The sequence below is a fragment of the Staurois parvus genome, unplaced genomic scaffold, assembly GCF_062004578.1.
Source record: "Staurois parvus isolate SC_StPar_1 unplaced genomic scaffold, SC_StPar_1.0 ptg001161l, whole genome shotgun sequence".
Lineage (NCBI taxonomy): Eukaryota > Metazoa > Chordata > Amphibia > Anura > Ranidae > Staurois > Staurois parvus.
The window spans coordinates 738,398-766,355 of NW_028318957.1; the positions used below are offsets into that span (position 1 = coordinate 738,398).

At 46.0% G+C, this 27,958-nt stretch overlaps 1 protein-coding gene across 1 annotated transcript in view; it reads right to left on the minus strand.

Annotated features, from left to right (window-relative positions):
• Positions 1-1,075: 1,075 nt before the first annotated feature.
• The window catches only part of LOC149439086 (NACHT, LRR and PYD domains-containing protein 12-like), an 81,069-nt gene continuing 54,186 nt past the window's right edge, over positions 1,076-27,958 (minus strand). Inside the window, exons 6-10 of the mRNA XM_089659498.1 lie at positions 21,118-21,300; positions 17,790-17,954; positions 12,108-12,272; positions 4,559-4,723; positions 1,076-1,244 (exon numbers count right to left, since the gene is read on the minus strand). Coding sequence (XP_089515624.1) covers positions 1,076-1,244; positions 4,559-4,723; positions 12,108-12,272; positions 17,790-17,954; positions 21,118-21,300 — 847 coding nt within the window. The remainder of the gene's footprint in view (positions 1,245-4,558; positions 4,724-12,107; positions 12,273-17,789; positions 17,955-21,117; positions 21,301-27,958) is intronic.

The following is a 27,958-nucleotide window of genomic DNA, read 5'->3' on the forward strand; positions in this document are numbered from 1 at the left end:
TTTAGTAAATATAAACTGCTGAATACCTTTTCTCATCAGCAGTATATAGCAGTCTTTTGACTTCTATCAGTGTTCAGCAGAGCACTGGTTAAAGCTTGTAGGAGGAGTTTTCTTTCTGCTCTAGGAGGATGCAGAACCCTTGATCTCTGTCTGAAAACACTAATTGGCCCTGTGCTGATCACATGAACCCTCCCAAGGAAAAAAAAGAAACCTCTCTAGCAATACACACTAAACTGAGCATGTGCAAAATGCCTACAGTTCAGTCTGTCTTATCAGAAGATAAGAGGTGGTAGCTTGAAAAAAAAAGGAGGAACAGAGCAGAAAGGATCAATCAACCTTTTTACACAATGCAGAGGATTAACCCCTTAGGTTCCACAGTGAGTATAACAAGCATGCTTTACTGCATCTACAGACTGATTGTACTGTTGTGGGTTTAGTAACACTTTAATGATTACATTTTATAGTCTATGGGGTCACCATGTTACCATCTGATATTATGCTGTTTGTACAACTTTATATCATATGAGGACCTACCCAATGTATCCAGTCTGTTTGTATCCAATTAGGCAATGGAGGTAAAGAAGATTGTAAGATCAGACTGTACTGTGTGTGGGGAGCTTTAAGTAAGCTACAGACTATACAATATTCTTTCCTTCCACTACGGGTGGAAAGAAAGACAATTGCTCAATCCCCCCCATCAACACAGTCAGAATGGATGGGGGAATCACTCCTGCCGCACAACTGTGTTCTGCCAACAGGAAGCCTTCCCTGCCAGCAGAACACTGATCACTGTTAGCTGCTATAGACCCCCAGCAGTGATCGAATGCAAAAAGTCCCAGAGGATGGTTGTACTGAATGTGGTTGACGGATCAACTTCAGTACAACCAGCCTGCCCATAGATGGATCAGATCTCGGCTGGTCCTTACTAATCCTGTCCATATTTGATCCACTTATGGCCAGATGTAGAAAAAGTCTAATTTATTGCTGATAACAGAGTTAGAGAAGATCCGAAGATTTAGACAATTGAATGTTAATCTGTCCCAGAATATGATTGTCTCAGTCAGTCCTGTTATACTCACCGTAATTCCTCTATCCGGCTTGTTGTCAGAGCCGCCATCAGATCCCCGAAATGAGGACCCCCCAGCTTGTTCCCAGACAGGTCCAGTTTCCTCAGTGTTTGGTTATTTCTTATTCCAGATGCCAGGTGGGGGCAGGAACTGTCTGTCAGGTGATTAGAGGACAATCTGTAGAAGAAGAGAAGAATGTTACCAGAAGACAATGAATCCCCCCCCCCCCCCCAGGAATGAATGGAACTATTCTCTACATGGATGGAACTCATTTCTCTTTATTGGAATCATTTATATTCCATCACTTTATAAATCTCCAGGAAATGGAATTTTATAAGACAAATGTTATAATGGAGTAGACCCCCCAATATTGTCCTCCATGTGTAGAGACGGTGATATCTCCATACACAGGATGAGCACAGAATACCACTGACATGACTCGTATTGTGCTATCATCTCCTTGTGTATGGAGCATGAATGGGATCAGCAAACAGTGTGAGGCCGGAATCAGCATTGCTAGTGATTGGACGGGAGGATTGTATCTGATATTCTATTTCTCTCTGCTGATCAGAGCTCTGTACTCATAGGAAGTCATGGCGCTAGGTAACAAATGTTCAGTAATGGGGAGATCTTCCGGAACTGAATAGCACGCCAGATGAAAAGAATTTGTTTGATGCTCTGATCACTCATTGCATTAAGATCAGATTCTCCCATGTATGAACATCTTTAATGTCATCTATTTATACAGATACCAAAATAAAAGTAGAGTGTTACTAAACCCCAGACCCGGCATTCACTATATCCGCTCTCCCCGGACCCCGCATTCACTATATCCGCTCTCCCCGGACCCCGCATTCACTATATCCGCTGTCTCCGGAGCCCACATTCACTATATCAGTCTATACTGAACTCAGCAGCCAGACTCATCCACCTTACCAACCACTCCACCTCTGCCACCCCCCTCTGTCATTCCCTCCATTGGCACCTGATTGCCCAATGCATTAAATTCAAACTACTAACACAGACATACAAAGCCATTCATAATGCTGCCTCAAACTGACTCACCGACCTGATACCCAAATACCACCCTACCCGTATTCTTCGCTTCTCACAAGACCTCCTACTTTCTAGCTCCCTGGTCTCCACCTCCCACGCCCGACGTCTGCAGGACTTCCCCCATCCTCTTGAACTCACTACCCCAATCCATCAGACTGTCACCTACTCTCCTCACCTTTAGGCGCACCCTGAAAACCCATCTCTTCAGGGAAGCCTACCCCGCCCTCACCTAACAGCCAATATCCTCCACTCCATCTCCCACAGCCACTTCCTCCTATACCACTATCCCCTCCCTCCTAGATTGTAAGCTCGAAAGAGCAGGGCCCTTGAACCCCTCGTGTTTTGTTTTGTTACTGTATTGTCTCATGTTCTGTCCCCACTATAATGTACAGCGCTGAGCAAACCTTGTAGCGCTATATAAATACTGTATAATTATTATTTTACAGTATTTATATAGCGCCAAAGGGTATGCTCAGCGCTGTACATTAGCAAGAGGGACAGAACATGAGACAAGACAAAAACAAAATAGTACACGAGGGGTTCGAGGGCCCTGCTCTTTCGAGCTTACAATCTAGGACGGAGGGGAAGGTGGCACAGGAGGAGATGGCTGTGGGGGATGGAGTGGTGGGAGGAGTGGAGGAGGTTGTTAGGTGAGGTCAGGTGTTAGGTGAGGTTGGGGTAGGCTTCCCTGAAGAGGAGGGTTTTCAGGGTGCGCCTGAAGGTGAGGAGGGTAGGTGACAGTCTGATGGATTGGGGTAGGGAGTTCCAGAGGATGGGGGAAGTCCTAGAGAAGTCCTGCAATCGGGCGTGGGAGGAGGAGACCAGTGAGCTAGAGAGTAGGAGGTCCTGTGAGGAGCGGAGGGCACGGGTAGGGTAGTATTTGGGTATCAGGTCAGTTATGTAGTTTGGGACGGTGTTGTGAATGGCTTTGTAGGTCAGGGTTAGTTTGAATTTGATGCGTTGGGCAATCAGGAGCCAATGAAGGGATTGGCAGAGGGGGGAGGCAGATGTGGAGCGGTTGGTGAGGTGGTTGAGTCTAGCCGCTGAGTTTAGGATTGACTTTATATCGAGTTTATATCCACTCTCCCCAGACCCCGCATTCACTATATCCGCTCTCTCCGGACCCCGCATTCACTATATCCGCTCTCCCCGGACCCCGCACTCACTATATCGGCTCTCCCCAGACCCTGCACTCACTATATCGGCTCTCCCCGGACCCCGCACTCACTATATCGGCTCTCCCCGGACCCCGCACGCACTATATCGGCTCTCCCCGGACCCCGCATTCACTATATCGGCTCTCCTCGGACCCCGCATTCACTATATCCGCTCTCCCCAAACCCATCAACGTGGAAATGCAATTACTTTAGTAAATATAAACTGCTAAATCCCTTTTCTCATCAGCAGTACATAGCAGTCTTTTGACTTCTATCAGTGTCCAGCAGATCTCTGGTTAAAGCTTGTAGGAAGAGATTTCTTTTTGCTTTAGAAGGATGCAGAACCCTTGATCTCTGTCTGGACAGCGCTGATTGGCCCTGTGCTGATTACATGCACCCTTTCAAGGAAAAAGAAACCTCTCTAACAATACACACTAAACTGAGCATGTGCAAAATGCCTATGGTTCAGTCTGTTTTATCAGAAGATAAGAGGTGGTTGCTTGCAAAATGGAGGAACAGAGCAGAAAGGATCAATCGGTCTTTTTACACAATGCAGAGGATTAACCCCTTAGGTTCCACACTGAGTATCACAAGCATGCTTTACTGCATCTACAGACTGATTGTACTGTTGTGGGTTTAGTAACACTTTAATGGTTACATTTTATAGTCTATAGGGTCACCATGTTACCATCTGATATTATGCTGTTTGTACAACTTTATATCATATGAGGACCTACCCAATGTATCCAGTCAGTTTGTATCCAATTAGGCAATGGAGGTAAAGAAGATTGTAAGATCAGACTGTACTGTGTGTGGGGAGCTTTAAGTAAGCTACAGACTATACAATATTCTTTCCTTCCACTACGGGTGGAAAGAAAGACAATTGCTCAATCCCCCCCATCAACACAGTCAGAATGGATGGGGGAATCACTCCTGCCACACAACTGTGTTCTGCCAACAGGAAGCCTTCCCTGCCAGCAGAACACTGATCACTGTTAGCTGCTATAGACCTCCAGCAGTGATCGAATGCAAAAAGTCCCAGAGGATAGTTGTACTGAATGTGATTGACGGATCAACTTCAGTACAACCAACCTGCCCACAGATGGGTCAGATCTTGGCTGGTCCTTACTAAACCTGTCGATATTTGATCCACTTATGGCCAGCTGTAGAAAGTAATTTATTGCTGATAACAGAGTTAGAGAAGATCCGAAGATTTAGACAATTGAATGTTACTCTGTCCCAGAATATGATTGTCTCAGTCAGTCCTGTTATACTCACAGTAATTCCTCTATCCGGCTTGTTGTCAGAGCCGCCATCAGATCCCTGAAATGAGGACCCTCCAGATTGCTCCAGGACAGGTCCAGTGTCCTCAGTGTCGGGTTATTTCTTATTCCAGATGCCAGGTGGGGGCAGGAACTATCTGTCAGCTGATTATTATCCAATCTGTAAAAGAAGAGAAGAATATTACCGGAAGGAAATGAATCCCCCCCCCCCCCAGGAATGAATGGAACTAATCTCTACATGGATGGAACTCATTATTATTATACAGTATTTATAAAGCGCCAATAGTTCGCTTAGCGCTGTACATTACAAAGGGGGACAGAACATGTGACAGAATAATACCAATACAATGCAAAACATGAGGGGATTGAGGGCCCTGCTCTTTGGAGCTTACAATCTAGGAGGGAGGGGATGGTGGCACAGGAGGAGATAGCTGTGGGGGATGGAGTGGTAGGAAGAGTGGAGGAGGTCGGCAAGTTAGCAGGGGGTGGAGTAGGCTTCCCTGAAGAGATGGTTTTTCAGGGTGCGCCTAAAGGAGAGGAGAGTAGGTGATAATCTGATGGGTTGGGGCAGGGAGTTCCAGAGGATGGGTGACACCCTGGAGAAGTCCTGAAGGCGGGCATTAGAGGAGGAGACCAGGGAACTAGAGAGAAGGAGGTCTTGTGAGGAGCGGAGTGTGCGTGCTGGGCGGTGCTTGGATATTAGGTCAGTGATGTAGTTCGGGGCAGTATGGTGGACGGCTTTGTACGTCAGAGTTAGGACTTTGAATTTGATCCGTTGCGCAATCGGAAGCCAGTGGAGGGATTGGCAGAGGGGGGTGGTGAAGACGGAGCGTTTGGAAAGGTGAATGAGTCTGGCAACCGTATTCAGGGTCGACTGAAGCGGGGATAGCCAGCGGCGAGGCAGGCTGGTGAGGAGGGAGTTGCAGTAGTTGAGTCGTGATATGATGAGGGAGTGGATGAGCTTTTTAGTGGTTTCTGGAGTTAGGAACGTGCGGATTTTGGCGATGTTGCGGAGGTGGAGTCTGCACGAGTTTGTTAAAGATTGGACTTGGGGCTGGAAGGATAGGTTGGAGTCCAGAATGACACCAAGTACTCTGGCCTGCGGGGCGGGTTTGATGGTAGCGTTGTTGGATGTGATAGAGAAGTCAATGGGGGGTGGTGTCCGGGCTGGGGGGAAGACAAGAAACTCGGTTTTGGAGAGGTTCAGTTTAAGGAAGTGGAGCGACATCCAGTCTGATATGTCGCTCAGCAGGTGTGTGATTCGGGTGCAGACCGAGGGGGTGAGGTGGGGGTTGAGAGATAGATTTGTGTGTCGTCGGCATAGAGGTGGTAGTTGAAGCCGTGAGAGTGTATGAGTTGGCCAAGGGAGGAATTGTAGATGGAGAAGAGAAGGGGCCTGAGGACAGAGTCTTGAGGGACCCCAAGAGAGAGGGGGAGTGAGGGGGAGGTGGTAGCATTATAGGTAACACTGAAAGCGTTGTAACAGGTAGGATGATAGCCAGGAGAGAGCAGAATCTCTGAGGCCGAGGGAGTGTAGTTTTTTTTTGAGGAGGGGGTGGTCGACTGTGTCGAAGGCCGCAGAGAGGTCAAGGAGTAGGAACACTGAATAGTGGCCATTAGCTTTGGCGGTTAGACGGTTGTTGGAGAGTTTGAGTAAGGCAGTTTCGGTGGAGTGTAGGGGACAGAAGCCGGACTGTAGGGTATCGAGGAGGTTGTTGTCGTTGAGGTGAGAGCATAGGCGGGTGTAGACTAGGCGCTTGAGGAGTTTAGATGTAAATGGGAGCAGGGAGATGGGTCTGAGGTTGTTCGGGTCATTGGGGTCCAGGGAGGGCTTTTTAAGTATGGGGGTGATGTGTGCATGTTTCAGAGGGGAGGGGAAAGTGCCGGGGGAGAGGGAGAGATTGAAGATGTGGGTAAGGGAGCGTAGGATGGAGGGGGAGGGAGGTCGTAGGAGTTGTAAGGGGATAGGGTCGAGGAGGCAGGTGGTGAGGCGGGGATCAGAGAGGATCTTGGAGACTTCCTCGAAGGTAGTAAGGTCAAAGGTGCGGATTGTTGGGGGGGCTTCAGTATGAGGAATGTAGGGTGGGGTGGAAGTGGGGGTCAGAGCAGTGGTGGGGCCGTGGGAGAGGGGTGATGAGGGGGTAGCTGAGTGAGGGGGAACGGGGTTGGAGGGAGTTTGAGCAGCAACGAAGCCCCTGCGGGTTATGTCATGGGGGATGAGGGGGTAGCTGTGTGAGGGGACAGGTTGAGAGGGCGTGTGAGTTGCGGCGATGTCCTTGCGAATTGTGTCAATCTTGTTTTTGAAGTGATTGGCAATCTCAAGGGCAGTGAGTGAGGTGCTGGGTGGAGGTGGGGGTGGCGAGAGTAGAGAGTTGAAGGTGGAGAAGAGTTGGCGAGGATTGGAGGAGAGGGCCTTGATGAGGGTCAGGAAGTAGGCTTGTTTGGCTGCGTGGAGGGAGGAGGTGTAGGTGTGGAAGGCAGATTTGTAGCGGGTGAAGGCTTGTTGGGATTTGGTTTTGCGCCATAGTCGCTCCAGGGCACGACTGTCGTTTGAGGGTTTTGGTGTGATCAGTCTGCCAGGGCTGGAGCGGTCGGGGTCTGATGTTGCGTGTGGTTAAAGGCGCTAGTGAGTCAAGGGCTGTTGACAGCGCATTGTTGTAGGCGGTCATAGCCAAGTCGGGGCAGGACAGGGGGAGGATGCTGTTGTAGAGTTGATCAGCTGCAGATTGGAGGGGGGCAGGGTTAAGGTTGCGGAGGTTACGGCTGGTAGTAGTGTGACATTTGGAGGGGTAGGCGTTGGAGGACGAGGAGATAGAGAAGGTAATCAGGTTGTGGTCAGAGAGAGGGAAGGGGGTGTTAGTGAGGTTGTGGGGAGCGCAGCGGTTGGAGAAGACAAGATCAAGGATATTACCGTCAGAGTGGATGGTGGATTGTATGCACTGTGCAAGTGCAAAGGAGGAGGTTAAGTGGAGGAGATGAGATGTGTCCGGGTTGTCGAGGTTGACAGGGATGTTGAAATCCCCAAGAATGATGGTGGGTAGCTCAGAGGAGAGGAAGAAGGGTAGCCAGGAGGAAAAGTCATCCAGGAAGCAGGATATGGATCCAGGAGGCCGGTATATCACAGCAATCTTCAGGGGGGTTGGGGAGAATAGTCGGACGCAGTGGGCCTCGAAGGAGGAGAAGGATAGGGAGGGGGGGTTTGGGAGGACTCGGAAGGTGCTCTGCGGTGACAGGAGCAGACCAACCCCACCATCTTTACGACCATTAGGCCTGGGTGAGTGGGTCCAGGTGAGACCGCCATAGGAGAGTGCAGCAGGGGAGGTAGAGTCAGTGGGCTGGATCCAGGTTTCTGTAATCGCCAGGAGGTTGAAGGAGCGGGAAACAAAGAAGTCGTGGATGGCGGTAAGCTTGTTGCACACCGATCGGGCGTTCAGGAGTGCACATGAAAACGGGGGGGGAGATTTTAGGGGGCAGGGGGACAGATACTAAGTTGCGCGGGTTGCGGCGGGACGTGGAGGTGGGAGGGTGTTGTGCGGGTGAGGGAGGTGGTGGAGGGCCAGGACTCGGGGAGATGTCCCCCACGGTTAGGAGGAGGAGAAGGGTGAGAAAGGTGGCATGGGAGCGGGATGTGCAGGAGCGTGAGAAACTACTAGTGGAGGTGTTCGGGTCAGTGGGAGTGTGGAGTAATAGGAGGAGGTGGTGGGTGCCATAGAGGGGTGAAGGAAGCAGTGAGGACACAATATACAATTGTTTGGGAGGGGCAGAGGGATATAGTGAATGGATTTTGGGAACGGAGGAGAGGAAAATGAGAAGGAGGAGTAGAAGAGCCATTTTGGGGAGGTGATGAGAGCAATAGTAGGGAGATGATAGCAATGAGGGGGAGATGTACAAGTTTTGGGGTGGAGCAGAGGGGTAAAGTAATGAGATTTGGGAACAGAGGATAGTAATATGGAAAGGAAAAGAGGGGACGTATTATATAAAGGTACACTGAGTGGGACTCAGGTATGCAAGAGATGTTTCCCAGGGTGCTTGCTTGCAGTCTGTCCAGCATGCAGTAGAGTTTCTTGCTGTTGTTGTGTCTTCCTGCTGCTTAAGTTCAACTGCTGTGTTTAACTGCTTCGCACTCGTTCAACGCCGCACTCGATCAGAAGCAGCACCCCCATCAGAGACTGTGCCCCCCATCAGTGATCTCCCCCCATGAGCTGATCTAAATTTATAGGGAGATGCTCAAATAAGCATTCAACTCCACCCAAATTAGAAGCTGATAAGGATCACATGAATAGTGGGGGATGTTTCATTGGGAACAGGCTACAGTCGTAAACCTGGGGGTAGCTAGAGGTGAGGACTGGTCAGCATATACACAAATATAAATACACCATTTGTTCTGAATTTAACAGGAGTCAAAGCGTTTTTCTAGTTAAGAGCGGAGATAGGAGATAGATGCATTTACCCAGAGAAGAACAGCAGGAGTTTCTCTTTATTGGAATCATTTATATTCGATCACTTTATAAATCTCCAGGAAATAGAATTTTATAAGACAAATGTTATAATGGAGTAGACCCCCCAATATTGTCCTCCATGTGTAGAGACGGTGATATCTCCATACACAGGATGAGCACAGAATACCACTGACATGACTCGTATTGTGCTATCATCTCCTTGTGTATGGAGCATGAATGGGATCAGCAGACAGTGTGAGGCCGGAATCAGCATTGCTAGTGATTGGACGGGAGGATTGCATCTGATATTCTATTTATCTCTGCTGATCAGAGCTCCGTACTCATAGGACGTCATGGCGCTAGGTAACAAATGTTCAGTAATGGGGAGATCTTCTGGAACTGAATAGCACGCCAGATGAAAAGAATTTGTTTGATGCTCTGATCACTCATTGCATTAAGATCAGATTCTCCCATGTATGAGCATCTTTAATGTCATCTATTTATACAGATACCAAACTAAATGTAGTGTTACTAAACCCCGGACCCCGCATTCACTATATTTGCTCTCCCCGGACCCCGCATTCACTATATTTGCTCTCCCCGGACCCCGCATTCACTATATTTGCTCTCCCCGGACCCCGCATTCACTATATTTGCTCTCCCCGGACCCCGCATTCACTATATCCGGTCTCCCCGGACCCCGCATTCACTATATCCGCTCTCCCTGGACCCTGCATTCACTATATCTGGTCTCCCCGGACCATGCATTCACTATATCCGCTCTCCCCAGATCCCTGCCTTCACTATATCCGCTCTCCCCGGACCCCGCATTCACTATATCTGGTCTCCCCAGACCCTGCGTTCACTATATCTGGTCTCCCACAGTACACACAACATGGAAATGTAATTACTTTAGTAAATATAAACTGCTGAATACCTTTTCTCATCAGCAGTATATAGCAGTCTTTTGACTTCTATCAGTGTTCAGCAGAGCACTGGTTAAAGCTTGTAGGAGGAGTTTTCTTTCTGCTCTAGGAGGATGCAGAACCCTTGATCTCTGTCTGAAAACACTAATTGGCCCTGTGCTGATCACATGAACCCTCCCAAGGAAAAAAAAGAAACCTCTCTAGCAATACACACTAAACTGAGCATGTGCAAAATGCCTACAGTTCAGTCTGTCTTATCAGAAGATAAGAGGTGGTAGCTTGAAAAAAAAGGAGGAACAGAGCAGAAAGGATCAATCAACCTTTTTACACAATGCAGAGGATTAACCCCTTAGGTTCCACAGTGAGTATAACAAGCATGCTTTACTGCATCTACAGACTGATTGTACTGTTGTGGGTTTAGTAACACTTTAATGTTTACATTTTATAGTCTATAGCAGTGATGGCGAACCTTTTTGAGCCCGAGTGCCCAAAACTGCAACACAAACCAACTTTTTTATTTCAAAGTGCCAACACTGCAATTAACCACTTGCCTACCTGGACGCACTGACAGACGGCACTGATCGGTGGCACTGCTGGGCATCATTGATGGGTGGCACTGATGGGCGACACTGCTGGGCACTGACAGGTGGCACTGCTGGGCAGCGCTGACAGGCGACACTGCTGGGCACTGATGGGTGACACTGCTGGGCACTGATGGATGACACTGCTGGGCATCATTGATGGGTGGCACTGATGGGCAGCACTGATGGGCACTGACAGGTGGCACTGACAGGCGACACTGCTGGGCACTGATGGGTGACACTGCTGGGCACTGATGGATGGCACTGCTGGGCATCATTGATGGGCGGCACTGATGGGCGATACTGCTGGGCACTGACATGTGGCACTGCTGGGCAGCACTGAGAGGTGGCACTGCTGGGCAGCACTGACAGGCGACACTGCTGGGCACTGATGGGTGACACTGCTGGGCACTGATGGATGGCACTGCTGGGCATCATTGATGGGTGGCACTGATGGGCAGCACTGATGGGCGATACTGCTGGGCACTGACATGTGGCACTGCTGGGCAGCACTGACAGGCGACACTGATGGATGGCACTGCTGGGCATCATTGATGGGTGGCACTGATGGGCGACACTGCTGGGCACTGACAGGCGACACTGCTGGGCACTGATGGATGACACTGCAAGCAGTTAATCTCACCTCTGGCAGCGTCGGTGTGGCTTCCAGCCCAGCAGCTCATTCCCATTCATGCTGAACACGTTGCCCCTGGCCCCGGAGCAGTGTGTGAGCCTCTTCCTCTCTTCCGCGCCCATCCCCGGCTACATCACCCCTGGTGCCAGAGCTGCATTGGAGCCGTTTCCTCTCGTCCACGCCCACCCTGGCCCCAGAGACATGTGGGAAATGTAGTTTGATGGGGGTCCAGTGTGGACGAGATCTGGATGGCCGGTCCATGCGCGCTCATCATCTTCTTCCTGGCGTGCCCACTGAGATGGCTCTGCGTGCCAGCTCTGGCACGCGTGCCATAGGTTCGCCATCACTGGTCTATAGGGTCACCATGTTACCATCTGATATTATGCTGTTTGTACAACTTTGAATCATATGAGGACCTACCCAATGTATCCAGTCAGTTTGTATCCAATTAGGCAATGGAGGTAAAGAAGATTGTAAGATCAGACTGTACTGTGTGTGGGGAGCTTTAAGTAAGCTACAGACTATACAATCTTCTTTCCTTCCACTGCGGGTGGAAAGAAAGACAATTGCTCAATCCCCCCATCAACACAGTCAGAATGGATGGGGGAATCACTCCTGCCACACAACTGTGTTCTGCCAACAGGAAGCCTTCCCTGCCAGCAGAACACTGATCACTGTTAGCTGCTATAGACCTCCGGCAGTGATCGAATGCAAAAAGTCCCAGAGGACGGTTGTACTGAATGTGATTGACGGATCAACTTCAGTACAACCAGCCTGCCCATAGATGGGTCAGATCTCGGCTGGTCCTTACTAAACCTGTCCATATTTGATCCACTTATGGCCAGATGTAGAAAAAGTCTAATTTATTGCTGATAACAGAGTTAGAGAAGATCCGAAGATTTAGACAATTGAATGTTAATCTGTCCCAGAATATGATTGTCTCAGTCAGTCCTGTTATACTCACTGTAATTCCTCTATCCGGCTTGTTGTCAGAGCCGCCATCAGATCCCTGAAATGAGGACCCTCCAGATTGTTCCCAGACAGGTTCAGTGTCCTCAGTGTCGGGTTATTTCTTATTCCAGATGCCAGGTGGGGGCAGGAACTGTCTGTCAGGTGATTAGAGGACAATCTGTAGAAGAAGAGAAGAATGTTACCAGAAGGAAATTAATCCCCCCCCCCCCAGGAATGAATGGAACTATTCTCTACATGGATGGAACTATTTTCTCACACAAATATAAATACACCATTTGTTCTGAATTTAACAGGAGTCAAAGCGTTTTTCTAGTTAAGAGCGGAGATAGGAGATAGATGCATTTACCCAGAGAAGAACAGCAGGAGTTTCTCTTTATTGGAATCATTTATATTCGATCACTTTATAAATCTCCAGGAAATAGAATTTTATAAGACAAATGTTATAATGGAGTAGACCCCCCAATATTGTCCTCCATGTGTAGAGACGGTGATATCTCCATACACAGGATGAGCACAGAATACCACTGACATGACTCGTATTGTGCTATCATCTCCTTGTGTATGCAGCATGAATGGGATCAGCAGACAGTGTGAGGCCGGAATCAGCATTGCTAGTGATTGGACGGGAGGATTGTTATCTGATATTCTATCTCTGATGATCAGAGCTCTGTACTCATTGGACGTCATGGCGCTAGGTGACAAATGTTCAGTAATGGGGAGATATTCCAGAACTAAATAGCACGCCAAATGAAAAATATTTGTATGAGACTCTGATCACTTGCATTAGGATCAGATTCCCATGTACTGTATATGAATATCTATAATGTCATCTATATATATGGAATGCAGGATATCTGGTAAGCGCTGAGTATTAGGAGCTGCTAGCACAAAATGGGGCAAAGGTAAAAGAATTCCACAAAAACTAGTATGGAAGTGGAAGTGCAGAGCTAAATATTAAATTCTGTCATAAAGTGTTATGGTGAAAAATGTGAACACCTGATGTTATTAAACCATGTGACAAAATCTGAATGTAATGCACATTAACCATTCAAATATTAAACAAAATAAAATATAAATAAAATGTTTGTGGTACTACAAGTCTCAGCAATACCAATGTGATAAATATAATAGTGCTCACCATTCAGTGAAGGAATCTGTGGTACTACAAGGTTCAGCAATACCAGGTGAGATATTCAAAAAGTGCTCATAATGCAATGTGGGAATCCACCACCTCTTATGGATATGCACTCACCAGAACACTACTGGTATAGGAGCATTTGTGCTGATTCCATAGAAGATCTTGGAGAGCCATATATGCAGACCGGACTTCTCCAGAAAAAAGACTTTAGAAAATCAACAAGGGCATCCTCCTAGGGGGAAATACTCACCACAGGAGCCCAAGGTTCGGCATATAGTGTAGTATTTATTAAAACAATAATCAAAGTCCTCCTGCACTTAGGTGAACTTGTGGCTAAAGCTGCTGACACCTAACCATACACCAATAAAAATGGATAATCCAAATTGTAAATTGTGGTGCTGCGCTAATAAACTATATGTGAACCCCAATATGTGATAGTCAGTGAACGGGTAAACAATATCCCCTTATAGATCAATTAAATCAAAATATGACATATACCCCAATATATACATCCACACCTCCTCTACTAAGTGAGTACATAAACAAAATATTCCACACATACATACACAATAATTATACACATATATGCCGTGATGTCGACTGAACTCCTCAACGGCAACACCAGTGAATAAAGTGACATAAACGCATGTAAACCTTACATGCCCTGAATAAGCAGGCTGAAAGAAATAATAGTGATCCCATTAGGGGATAAAAATCAAAGTGAATCAGTGACACCACTCCTTGTGGTAAACATAAAAAAAAAAAAAAAGGAATCAAAAAGGTAAACGCATGTATACTCTCAAAATGATTTGTGAATCTAAACAATGCCAGTGATCCCACTATGGGAGAAATACAGAGGATCCATGAAAACACACATGGTGGTAATTGTGAAAGAAAGAGAAAAACAGGCTCACGGCCTGTAAATCATCAAGGATCACTTAAATAAACGTTAGTGACCCCCTACTGGGGATAAGTGACACCAAAAAATAGGCTAAGTGCCTATAGATAGGGACGTGATTCGTAACCCCAAATAGGCGTTCTGAATAAGCGTGAAAATAAGTGACTTCAAACAGCGCTTCACACTTTCCATATATCCACAAACATAAATCAACAGTGGATAGTCCACACACCAAACATAAACAAAAACTACAAAAAATTAACGTGTCCTAAAAAGTGAAAAAAAAATAAAAATAAATGTCCAATCTAAAAAAGTGTCCAGAACCATCCAAATGGTGGAGGTGTACTGTAGTCCTGTGATCACCAAACTGTGCAACAGGATACTATGAATCCCACTCTAGGTGCAATGGCCCCTCACCTCCATGTGGTGACCCTGCAGGGTCAAAATGCCTTACACAATCAAATTCCACCGGTTTGGAACCCAGACTCCTTCCAATGGATGTCAGGTCCACCACCATGTCAGTTCCCTTCTGATGGCCAAGGTCCCGCATACAGCCTCCTCTCAGTGGTCCTAGAAGTGATAGCTCCTCATTCCCCCAGAAAGAGACTGCAAAGTGCCCCCATAGTGTATGAACGTTTCATAAATCAAAATGGATAAAAACGTATCAAATTCCACTCACATTTAACTTGAAATTATAAGCTTTTAGTACCTATCCACATGCTGTGGGTGTACTAATACAATGACCTCAATAGGAGTTCCAAGATGGCGTCCGCCCCGGAAGTTGAGTCAGCACGCTGGAAGTTGTGTCACCACGAGCCCACGCGTTAATCATGATGTCACGTGACTTCATCAGGGTACCGGGAGGGAGTCTGGGTTCCAGACCGGTGGTATTTGATTGTCTAAGGCATTTTGACCCTGCAGGGTCACCGCATGGAGGTGAGGGGCCATTGATTCATAGTATCCTGTTGCACAGTTTGGTGATCACAGGACTACTGTACACCTCCACCATTTGGATGGTTCTGGACACTTTTTTAGATTGGACATTTTTTTTATTTTTTCACTTTTTAGGACACGTTCATTTTTTGTAGTTTTTGTTTATGTTGGTGGGTGGACTATCCACTGTTGATTTATGCTTGTGGATATACGGAAGGTGTGAAGCGCTGTTTGAAGTCAATTATTTTCACGCTTATTCAGAACCCCCATTTGGGGTTACGAATCACGTCCATATCTATAGGCACTTAGCCTATTTTTTGGTGTCACTTATCCCCAGTAGGGGGTCACTATCGTTTATTTAAGTGATCGTTGATGATTTACAGGCGGTGAGCCTGATTTTCTCTTTCTTTCACAATTATCACCATTTGTGGTTTCACAGATCCTCTGTATTTATCGCTTAGTGGGATCACTGGCATTGTTTACATTCACAAGTCATTTTGAGCATATACATGCGTTTACCTTTTTGATGCCTCCTTTTTTTTTTTTTCTTATGTTTACCACAAGGAGTGGTGTCACTGATTCACTTTGATTTTTATCCCCTAGTGGGATCACTATTATTTCTTTCAACCTGCTTATCCAGGGCATGTAAAGTTTACATGCGTTTATGTCACTTTATTTATTCATTGGTGTTGCCGTTCAGGAGTTCATTCGGCATGACGGCATTTAATATATGTGTATAATCATTGTGTATGTATAGTTGTGTTCAAAATAATAGCAGTCAGACATCACTAACCTGATCAATCACTGTTTTTAGTAGAAATGATATTTCTACATGGCAAATAATTTCCTAGCAGGTGTAATAGAGTAATAGAAATCCAACAGTCATGACATGCATGCTGCTGATTCTGTGTAATTGAATCACTAATTGAAAAGGGCGTGTTCAAAAATATATAGCAGTGTGGAGTTCTATTAGTGAGGTCGTTCATTCTTTGAGAAACAGGTGGCAATTATTGCCCTTATTTAAGGAAGGAAGGCAGCAAATGTTGGACATGCTGGTTACAGTGCATTTCTCCCTGAAATTCTGAGGAAAATGGGTAGTTCCAGACATTGTTCAGAAGAACAGCGTACCTTGATTAAAAAGTTGATTGGAGAGGGGAAAACATATAAAGAAGTGCAGAAAATGATAGGCTGCTCAGCTAAAATGATCGCAAATGCTTTAAAATGGCAACCAAAACCTGAAAGACGTGGAAGAAAGCGAAAAACTACCATTGGAATGGATAGAAGAATAGCCAAAATGGCGTGGACTCAGCCAACAATCAGCTCCAGGAAGATGAAAGAAGGTGTAAAGTTCCCTGTGAGGACTGTTACAATTAGAAGACGCCTATGTGAAGCCATCTGCAAGAAGCCCCCGCAAAGTCCCACTGTTGGAAAAAAGACGTGTGCTGAAGAGGTTACAATCTGCCAAAGAGCACATTGACTGGCCTAAAGAGAAATGGTGCAACATTTTGTGGACTGATGGAAGTAAGAGTGTTCTTTTTGGGTCTAGTGGCCGGAGACAGTTTGTCAGACGACCCCCAAACACTGAATTCAAGCCACAGTACACTGTGAAGACAGTGAAGCATGGTGGTGCAAGCATCATGATATGGGGATGTTTCTCATACTACGGTGTTGGGCCTATTTATCGCATACCAGGGATCATGGATCAGTTTGAATACATCAGAATACTTGAAGAGGTCATGCTGCCTTATGCTGAAGAGGAAATGCCCTTGAAATGGGTGTTCCAACAAGACAGCGACCCCAAACACACCAGTAAACGTGCAACATCTTGGTTCCTGACCAACAAGATTGACGTTATGGAGTGGCCAGCCCAATCCCCGGATCTTAATCCAATAGAAAACTTGTGGGGTGACATCAAAAATGCACTTTCTGAGGCAAAACCAAGAAATAGAGAAGAACTGTGGAATGTCGTCCAATCATCCTGGGCTGGAATACCTTTTCACAGGGGCCAGAAGTTGGGTGACTCCATGCAACACAGATGTACATCAGTTCTCAGAAACTGTGCGACTACAACCAAATATTCATGAAGTCATTCAAAGGAAAGCAAAATCTTCAAACATTTCTCAGTTTATATAGTGAATGTTTGAGTTTGTAAAGAAGAATACTAACACTGCTATTTTTTTGAACCGTCTAATATTCACTTTTCTTCAATTATTTTAGAGGAACAACACAAATTTTATATATTTTTCTTCATGTTGTGATTTGGAATAGAATGTGTCGTGTTCCCAATGCATTTGTGTGGATGGAAATAAAAGCTATTAGAAGGATTTTGAGCTTTATTCACTTTTTTCAACACACTGCTATTATTTTGAACATAGCTGTATGTGTGGAATATTTTGTTTATGTACTCAGTAGAGGAGGTGTAGATGTATATATTGGGGTATATGTCATATTTTGATTTAATTGATCTATAAGGGGATATTGTTTACCCGTTCACTGACTATCACGTATTGGGGTTCACATATAGTTTATTAGCGCAGCACTACAATTTACAAGTATTTATTAAAAACTTAAAAACCAATCCACATGGATAAAACAATTCATTTGTGTATAAAGCACATACCAAGATGGCCGCTGCTCCGAGCTCTGGCTGCGGTGGCGTGACATCAGCACGTAAGGCTCCACCAGAACTGTCCTGTTATACTCACTGTAATTCCTCTATCCAGCTTGTTGTCAGAGCCGCCATCAGATCCCTGAAATGAGGACCCTCCAGATTATTCCAGGACATGTTCAGTGTCCTCAGTGTCGGGTTATTTCTTATTCCAGATGCCAGGTGGGGGCAGGATCTGTCTGTCAGGTCATTACCATACAATCTGTAGAAGAAGAGAAGCATGTTACCAGAAGGAAATGAATCCCCCCCCCCCCCCCACCGGAATGACTGAAACTATTCTCTACATGGATGGAGCTCATTTCTCTTTATTGGAATCATTTATATTCCATCACTTTATAAATCTCCAGGAAATAGAATTTTATAAGACAAATGTTATAATGGAGTAGACCCCCCAATATTGTCCTCCATGTGTAGAGACGGTGATATCTCCATACACAGGATGAGCACAGAATACCACTGACATGACTCGTATTGTGCTATCATCTCCTTGTGTATGGAGCATGAATGGGATCAGCAGACAGTGTGAGGCCGGAATCAGCATTGCTAGTGATTGGACAGGAGGATTTTATCTGATATTCTATTTATCTCTGCTGATCAGAGCTTTGTACTCATAAAAAGTCATGGGCATCCCCTGACACTGAATAGTAGATGTGCAGTAATGGGGGATCTCCTGACACTGAATAGTAGATGTGCAGTAATGGGGGATCCCCGACACTGAATAGTAGATGTGTAGTAATGGGGGACCCCTGACACTGAATAGTAGATGTGTAGTAATGGGGTGATCACCTGACACTGAACTGAATAGTAGATGTGTAGAAATGGGGGATCCCCTGACACTGAATAGTAGATGTGGAGTAATGGGGGATCCCCTGACACTGAATAGTAGATGTGCAGTAATGGGGGATCCCCGACACTGAATAGTAGATGTGTAGTAATGGGGGACCCCTGACACTGAATAGTAGATGTGTAGTAATGGGGTGATCACCTGACACTGAATAGTAGATGTGTAGAAATGGGGGATCCCCTGACACTGAATAGTAGATGTGTAGTAATGGGGCATCCCCTGACACTGAATAGTAGATGTGTAGTAATGGGGGATCTCCTGACACTGAATAGTAGATGTGTAGTAATGGAGATCCTCCTAACACTGAATATTAGATGTGTAATAATAAGGGGATCCCCCTGACACTGAATAGTAGATGTGTAGTAATGGGGATCCCCTGACACTGAATAGTAGATGTGTAGTAATGAGGATCCCCTGACACTGAATAGTAGATGTGTAGTAATGGAGGATCCCCTGACACTGAATAGTAGATGTGTAATAATGGAGATCCCTGACACTGAATAGTAGATGTGTAGTAATGGGGGATCCCCTGACACTGAATAGTAGATGTGTAGTAATGGGGGATTCCCTGACACTGAATAGTAGATGCGTAGTAATGGGGGACCCCTGACACTGAATAGTAGATGTGTAGTAATGGGGTGATCACCTGGCACTGAACAGCAGATGTGTAGTAATGGGGGATCCCCTGATACTGAATAGTAGATGTGTAGTAATGGGGGATCCCTGACACTGAATAGTAGATGTGTAGAAATGGGGGATCCCCTGACACTGAATAGTAGATGTGTAGTAATGGGGGATCTCCTGACACTGAATAGTAGATGCGTAGTAATGGGGGATCCCCTGACACTGAATAGTAGATGCGTAGTAATGGGGGACCCCTGACACTGAATAGTAGATGTGTAGTAATGGGGGATCTCCTGACACTGAATAGTAGATGCGTAGTAATGGGGGATCCCCTGACACTGAATAGTAGATGTGTAGTAATAGGGGATCCCTGACACTGAATAGTAGATGCGTAGTAATGGGGGACCCCTGACACTGAATAGTAGATGTGTAGTAATGGGGGATCTCCTGACACTGAATAGTAGATGTGTAGTAATGGGGTGATCACCTGACACTGAATAGTAGATGTGTAGAAATGGGGGATCCCCTGACACTGAATAGTAGATGTGTAGTAATGAGGCGACCCCCCCTCTGAGGACGTTTGAACACGATACGTGTCAGGAGGAGCCACATCACGCCGTGACGTCACGCCGCTGGAGCAACGTGGAGCTCCGGCGGCCATCTTACTTTACCAGATGGTTAGTCCTAACCGATCTCTGTCTGCTGTTTTTTTCTATACCCTTTGATGCATCACAATTTTTATACTTACTACACTATGGGAGTGTCCTTGTTCCTACCCCCTGGAGAAGTTCTTTAATCTACAGACCTACTACCCCAGCACGGATTACTACTTTCTGGTGGATATCTGCACACCCAGAGAGTAACAGCTTACCTGGAAAAGGGGGAGCCCTAGAGGACGAGGATCACCTGCTCCAGCCTCATAGCACCCAGGTTGATGACCCACCATCCCTTAGAGGGAAGACCACCCATCTCCTGACCCTCTCCATATCTGATGACACCTGGATTGTATACATAAGGCGCAAACATTATGTGTGTCCGGTGAGCCCACATTACCTTTATCATTATTGCACTGATACCGGGTCCAGAGTCACCAGAGCACAAGAGTCACTTTATCTTATATATGGTATATACTGGAACTTTTATTTCTATCATCATACCAGGGATGGGATATCTCTTTATTTTTATAATTTTATAACTTTATCTCATCCTTATTTGCTTGGTTATTTTATATAATTTAGCGCTGCGCTTTCCTGTTTTTTAGTAGATGTGTAGTAATGGGGGATCCCCTGACACTGAATAGTAGATGTGTAGTAATGGGGGATCCCCTGACACTGAATAGTAGATGTGTAGTAATGGGGGGGATCCCCTGACACTGAATAGTAGATGTGTAGTAATGGGGGATCCCCTGACACTGAATAGTAGATGTGTAGTAATGGGGGATCCCCTGACACTGAATAGTAGATGTGTAGTAATGGGGGGATCCCCTGACACTGAATAGTGGATGGTTGTGTCAGGTGACAGGAAGCTCATATGAAGCTCTAATTGCCAGTGGCGTAGCATGAGGGGGGGGCAACTGATGCAGTCGCTCCATGAGCAACATTTAAATGAGCTCAGAAATTAGTCTCTGGTCAGCGTCCGGGTGACATTGCAGGGGCTGCAGAGACCCAAGGGCAGCACACTACTCTCACCATTCAGAGCAGTTCTTGCCGGTGATGCAGGCAGCGCCTCGGGCAGAGTTGGGGGGGAAATAGGAGGTGGGGGAGGCCATTATCTCTGGAAGTAGAGGCAGCAGCTTGTTCCTGGTCATCGTGCGGTGAGCAGTACTGAGCAGGTCTGTGCAACTACAACATACAAATAATGACAGGAGCATAATGGGGGGTGGGGGCAGGGACCACACCCAACCCCTTCACCTGTCATAGAGGGATCCAATTCTCCATCCACAGCTATGCCATCCTGGACATCCCAGTACACTGCACAGCACACCTCCACTACAAGGCAGTTGTCTTCTTCTAAGCCAGGATCCATGCAGGATGAGAAGGCACTCACTTCTGCTCCCCAGTACAGGCACCCACAAGAGGGTCTGCATGTGCACAAAACACATACATGATACACACACACATATGATACACACACTGTCACACACAACCCCTGCTGACACCACCAGTGAAGTAACAGGTATGCCTCCCACTATGTCTGCTGAGGTGGATGGCTCAGGTTCCAGGGTTCCTTTTCTTGAACTCTCTGAGCTGCCATAAGGGTGGACTGGTTGAAACACCTGGGCCATTACTGTATCAGACAGGTGTACATTATCTTGTTCTAGTAGAGGATGAATTCCTTTTTTTCATTCTGTCAGTATCAAAACATTTGGAACATCTGAAATACTTCTGATGTCGAGGATTCTCACTCCCTGATCAGGAATGCTGGCTGTCAGCATCTGCTCGACCCGCTCTTCAGTCCAGTCATCTCCAGGGAGGCTCAGCACCACACACTATTCTGGCATTCTCCTCTTGGGACCAGGCAGTGATCTGCGTGGGTTCCCTCCTTTCTTACTGGGGTTCACAGACTCTGTGAACAGGGAAATCTCCACCAAAAAGTGAACTCTCACACCAATTGAAGTGAGCTTGTAAGAGGTTTATAGCAAACTTCAATATGGCTTGGTTACACAGCATAAACAGAATTAGAATGTGTAAAATCAATTGTTACTTGTGTTGATTTGAACTTAAGGAAAACTAACCCACTAGTTTTCAGAAACTAACCCAATACCCTCAACCTGAGGTGGTCTTACAGTCCCCAGTGAGCAGCTAGGACTATCAAACAGGTAGACTAGCTCCCTTTGGGTCCTCAGGACCTGATGGCAAGATAGCCTGAAATAAGGAAAAGAGCTCTTTACCCCAAAACAACCAATGTTCTTTAAAGGCAATGAAGTGTCTTCCACACGTGTGATGGGGCCCAGTTGGTGCGCAGTGAAGAGAAGTGTGGACTGTAACTCTCTGAGGAACAGTGTAATAACACTCCCCCTGCAGACAGAAATTTTACAAATATAATTTTCCTTTAGGGCACTAGTCACTACCGAGTCTAAAGCAACAAGTGGCCAATCTGGTAAAAGTGATTGTTGGCACAGGGCAACTCTTCTTTGGGCTACAAGACTTTTGGAGCAATAGGGAAATGGCCTCCTTAGCAGAGTGAATTGATGATGATGGTGACACAGTGGTGGTTTGGCCTGTGGACCGACTGTCCTGCTTTCAGTTCTGATGGTAAGGCTGTGTTAAGTGTAATCAGATGATAGTGGCTAAAGGAACTAGGCCGTAACTTCTAATAACTGTGTGCAATATCCACAACTGTGTGCAGGAAAATAGCAAAGGTGGAGCAGGTGTCAGTGTTCCCTGTCCTTGATAATGCTTGGGACTCTCTCACCCGAGGGATGGCATCTGGTGAATTTTGGTGGTTTTTCTCTCTCTTTCACTAAGGCCTCCATACACTCTCCGGTCCTGCCTGCAACATTCTGTCTGGCCGCCTGGTAGCAGATCAGCTTTCTCCATGATGCGGCAAGGTCAGTGATCAGCAGGTTCTCCTTGTCTCCTCTCTTTCTCTCTTTTCCTGGCCTGGTCCGGTCCTCTCGCAGTCAATGCACTCATCTCTCCAGATCTCTCCTCTCTCACTTTCTGTCTCATCTCGCGGGCTTTCATATATATATATACTGCCCCGCCCACATGCATGCTCTTTTGGGAAATGTTGTTCTTTATTAAACTGTTACTTAGCAAAGTTTTGCAGTTCAGCATGCAAGATCCATGGGGCTGCTCTACAGAGTGCGAATGCCACTGTAATGCAGGACACTGCCAGAATGTGTTTGTTTGAACATCCTGCATCCACTTATAGCAGGGTGTTACAAAAAAAACACATAGATGAGTTCTTGTGGGGAAAAAAAACATTTTGAGCAACAGACAGCATGGATTCATGAAAGACAGAAGTTGTAAGACATTTTGATTTCTTTTTATGAGGAAGTGAACAAAACCTTAGACAAGGGAGAGGCTGTGGATGTGGTATACTTGGACAGAGGGGTGGCTGTGGATGTGGTATACTTGGACAGAGGGGTGGCTGTGGATGTGGTATACTTGGACAGAGGGATGGCGGTGGACGTGGTATACTTGGACAGAGGGGTGGCGGTGGACATGGTATACTTGGACTGAGGGGTGGTGGTGGACGTAGTATACTTGGATTTTGCAAACGCGTTTGACAGTTTCACACACGTGGCTAATGTGTAAGGTAAAGTCTACAGGCTGGAAAAATCAGTTTGTAAATGGATAGAAAACTGACTAAAAGATCAAATTTCAGAGAGTAGTGGTTAATGATTCATACTCTGAATGGTCTAGGGTTGTCAGTGATATACCCCAAGGTTCAGTGTTGGGACCCTGACTTTTTAATATATTTATGCTGGTAGGTTAATTGGTTCACAAATAAATTGCCCCTAGTGTAGCACTACCCCCTTAGGAGTCCCTAGAAATTTGGGGCCCTATAGCCCTGGACAGCCAGGTGATGCACATCTTTACATAGACTTGCATCCAGAGTTAGAAATCAGTACCGTAGCTTTGGTTCTGTTATTTTTAAGTAGGGGATTTGAACTGGGACAGGGTTAGGGGTGTACAGGATGCCCAAGGGAACAGATGGACTAAGGACAACTTCCTGGAACTATTTACAAGCCTTCTCTGCAACACTCTCTCTAGCCAGCATCTCCCAATGTATCTCCCCAGACCCTAGATGAATTCTTCTACTTCACCCAGCAATCTGGAGATATCCTTGAACAGGGGATCCGGTTCCTGTCACTTTAAGACAGTCACTGGCAGGTGGCAAATCTGGTGTCCCACCAGAGTGCTCCTTCCACTATCTGTCCAGGGGGTGCAGGGGTACGCACTCAGATCCTCTTCTGTACCCCTAGTTCCAGTGAAGGGAACTCTTAAAGTGTCAGCATACCAAGACATTTTGGACAATTTCATGCTCCAGACTTTGTGGGAAGAGTTTGGGGATGGCCCCGTCCTGTTCCAACATGACTGCACCAGTGCACAAAGCAAGGTCCATAAAGACATGGAAGAGCGAGTTTGGGGTGGAGGAACTTGACTGGCCTACACAGTCCTGACCTCAACCCCATAGAACACCTTTGGGATGAATTAGAGCAGAGACTGCGAGCCAGGCCTCCTCCCCCGACATCAGTGCCTGACCTGACAAATGTGCTTCTGGAAGAATGCTCAAACCTTCCCATAAACACCCTCCTAAACCTTGTGGACGGCCTTCCCAGAAGAGTTGAAACTGTTATAGCTGCAAAGGGCAGGCCAACTCAATATTGAACCCTACAGAATTAGACTGGGATGCCATTAAGGTTCATGTGCGTGGAAAGGCTGGTGGCCCAATACTTTTGGCAATATAGTATAATTGGTAAGGTGGAATAAAGACACCAGTCCATCCAGTTCAATCCGTGTATGTGGTGTGTTAAAACTCATATAACTGTATATTGTGTTTACTCTACAAACCAATTTTCCAATAAAAGCAATCAGGCAGCTGTACAGCTTGCTTTTTTGACCCCCAGAACTTTGGCCCTGTATGTACCATGTTTCCCAGGCTCTGTAGTCCTATCTGAGGGCATGGGACAAGGAAAGGAGGGAGACATCCATTCGCTGGCTAAGTACTTGTAAGTGATACATATAATGTCACTTCCAGTTTCTGGTGATCTGCACACCATTAGCTTCAATCAAGGGCAGGTGAGGCATCAGGGGTCTGATAGACCTCTGATGTCTCATCAAGGAGAACCTGTTGTAGCAATTGTACGTAGAGATATGGACGTGGACATCCATTTTGCTAAAGATCCTCCATCTTGTGTCATTCTCACTCCAAATCAGTCCCCCCCCTCCCTTTCTGTTGAATGGCATGTGGTCTGGTGTGGCTGAGTTCAGGAGTGCATCGGGCACAGCTGGATACACTTCATGCTTGTAAACCCAATTAGCTGATGCCATGGTGTCTGGCGGTGTCTGGCAGATTCTTGCTCTGAGCTGATCGAAAAGCTATTAACCTCTCAGTCACTGGACTCGAAAGCATTCTGGGATAGCAGAAAAATCTGCATCCCATGTGAATCCACTTTTTCATACAATTTCATATCTTTTGGCAGGAAATACGTACAATAAAGCAAAGCATATATTCAGACAGGTCAGTTTAATGCGAGTCACCTGATACCTTACAACTCTAGATTATGTCTACCCGAGAGTAGAAAATGATATCTCCTTAACCGTCCCAAGCAGATATGTCATATCTAGTGTCTGGACATGCAGAATATCATTCTGCATATTATCCTACCAGTGGATAGGATGCTACATGTACCTATGGAAGGTTATTGACCATGGTATAACTTGCGAGGGATTTGGTCCTAGCCTGGGTCTCCGCCTAAACCCCCTCCCCACATGAGGCGATTGGCCCTTGGCTTCCGAGACACCCCCTGCTGGGGGACTAGAAAAGAGGCTGTCAGGCCCGAGAGAGGTAAGATGAAAAGATTCTCCCTTTTAACATCAAGAACCAACTTTGGTAGAAATGGTACCCTTTTGTTCAGGACACTTGATCTGCTTAAACCAAGGACTCTGGCAAGTACTCTATGTCACAATCGCGGCGTCAGACCCCAGACCTTCTCATCCAAACTCGTGACCGAAGGACTAGCCGATCTAAAACCGCGATGTGACGTGCGTAACAATGCCACACCCAGCTGTGCCCTGCACAACGATTTTCCAGTTAATGGACCACAGATCGATGTACCGGCAGCCTGAGCGATTGTTACTGGGTCAGGTTAATTAACCCTTCACACTGCCACCACCTCCTTTTTATACAGAGAAAGAGGAAACTCGGCAATCTCAGCAATAACACTATAATGGTTGAGGTAATCGTCTGCATAACACGGTTATACAGAGGGTTAAGCAAACACAGTAGCGTCTCTTTAGAGGCAGGAATTCGTAAATTGCAATAAAGCGCTATAGAAACAGTTCAACACTTTCAGAAAAAAAAGATTTATTACTAAAAGGTCAAACGGGTGCAATAAAAATATTTACCGTTACGGGAGAACATGCTTAAAGACTTGCGCGGACTGCGATCCGTATTTGTTTATGACTTGTTATGCCTTTCATATCTCAATAAAAATTTCTTGGAAGAAAATAAAAATATTTACAGAAAAAGATGTAACTAAGATAAGGAAACTGATGGAAATGGTGTCCTTGATGCTAGCATGTAAAGAGCTCTGTTCAACCTGGACAAAGGTATCTGTAGGCACACCTGGGAGGCGAGTTCCCGAATTCACCTGTCTGATTCCGGTGCACACAGGCGCCACTACCTTCGGGTCAGAGGTAGTCCTGGGCCTGAGGAATGAGACTGGAGAGAGAAAGCTCATTCTCTACCTCGTCAAGAAGCTACATCTTAGTATTTTAGCATATGACACCCCTGAACACTCTGGTTCCACTCTACCTCTCTAAACTTCTTTCTGTTGTCTCCTTGTTGTGTTATTGCTCTCTGTATTTATATATATATATATATATATATATATATTGGCTACATCTTTTTCTGTAAATATTTTTATTGCACCATTTTGACCTTTTTAGTAATAAATCCTATCTTCTGAAAAGTGTTGAACGGTTTCTAAAGCTCTTTAATGCAAACTAAGAATCCTTGTCTCTGAAGAGTGCTACTGTGTGTTTTAAACTTCTGCATACATCTGCCTGCTGTGACAGTGTGTATACAGATGCTTATTCAAACATCATAGTGTTACTGCTAAGATTGGTGAGTTTCCCCCTCTGTACAAAATGGTGGTGGTGGCAGTGTGATGGGTTAATTGCGTAATTAACCTGACCCAGTAACAATCGCTCTCAGGCTGCGACACCTAGATTGTGGTCCAATGAGGTGGAATATTTTTGTGCAGGGTGCAGCTGAGCGTGGCATTGTTACGCACGTGGCAGCGCGGTTTTAGATTGACTAGCCCTTCGGTTGGTGAGAAGGGCTGGGAGTCTGACGCCGTGCCCGTCACACCTGTCACAGAGAGTATCACACAGAAGACAAAAGTGATATAAAGTTTTAGCGCAACAAAGGAAGAAAAAAATAGCACCCAAGCACTTAGTCAGGTCCATAAATTGGGACATCGACACAATTCTAACATTTTTGGCTCTATACACCACCACAATGGATTTGAAATGAAACGAACAAGATGTGTTTTAACTGCAGACTGTCAGCTTTAATTTGAGGGTATTTACATTCAAATCAGGTGAACAGTGTAGGAATTACAACAGTTTGCATATGTGCCTCCCACTTGTTAAGGGACCAAAAGTAATGGGACAGAATAATAATCATAAATCAAACTTTCACTTTTTAATACTTGGTTGCAAATCCTTTGCAGTCAATTACAGCCTGAAGTCTGGAATGCATAGACATCACCAGATGCTGGGTTTCATCCCTGGTGATGCTCTGCCAGGCCTCTACTGCAACTGTCTTCAGTTCCTGCTTGTTCTTGGGGCATTTTCCCTTCAGTTTTGTCTTCAGCAAGTGAAATGCATGCTCAATCGGATTCAGGTCAGGTGATTGACTTGGCCATTGCATAACATTCCACTTCTTTCCCTTAAAAAACTCTTTGGTTGCTTTTGCAGTATGCTTTGGGTCATTGTCCATCTGCACTGTGAAGCGGCGTCCAATGAGTTGTGAAGCATTTGGCTGAATATGAGCAGATA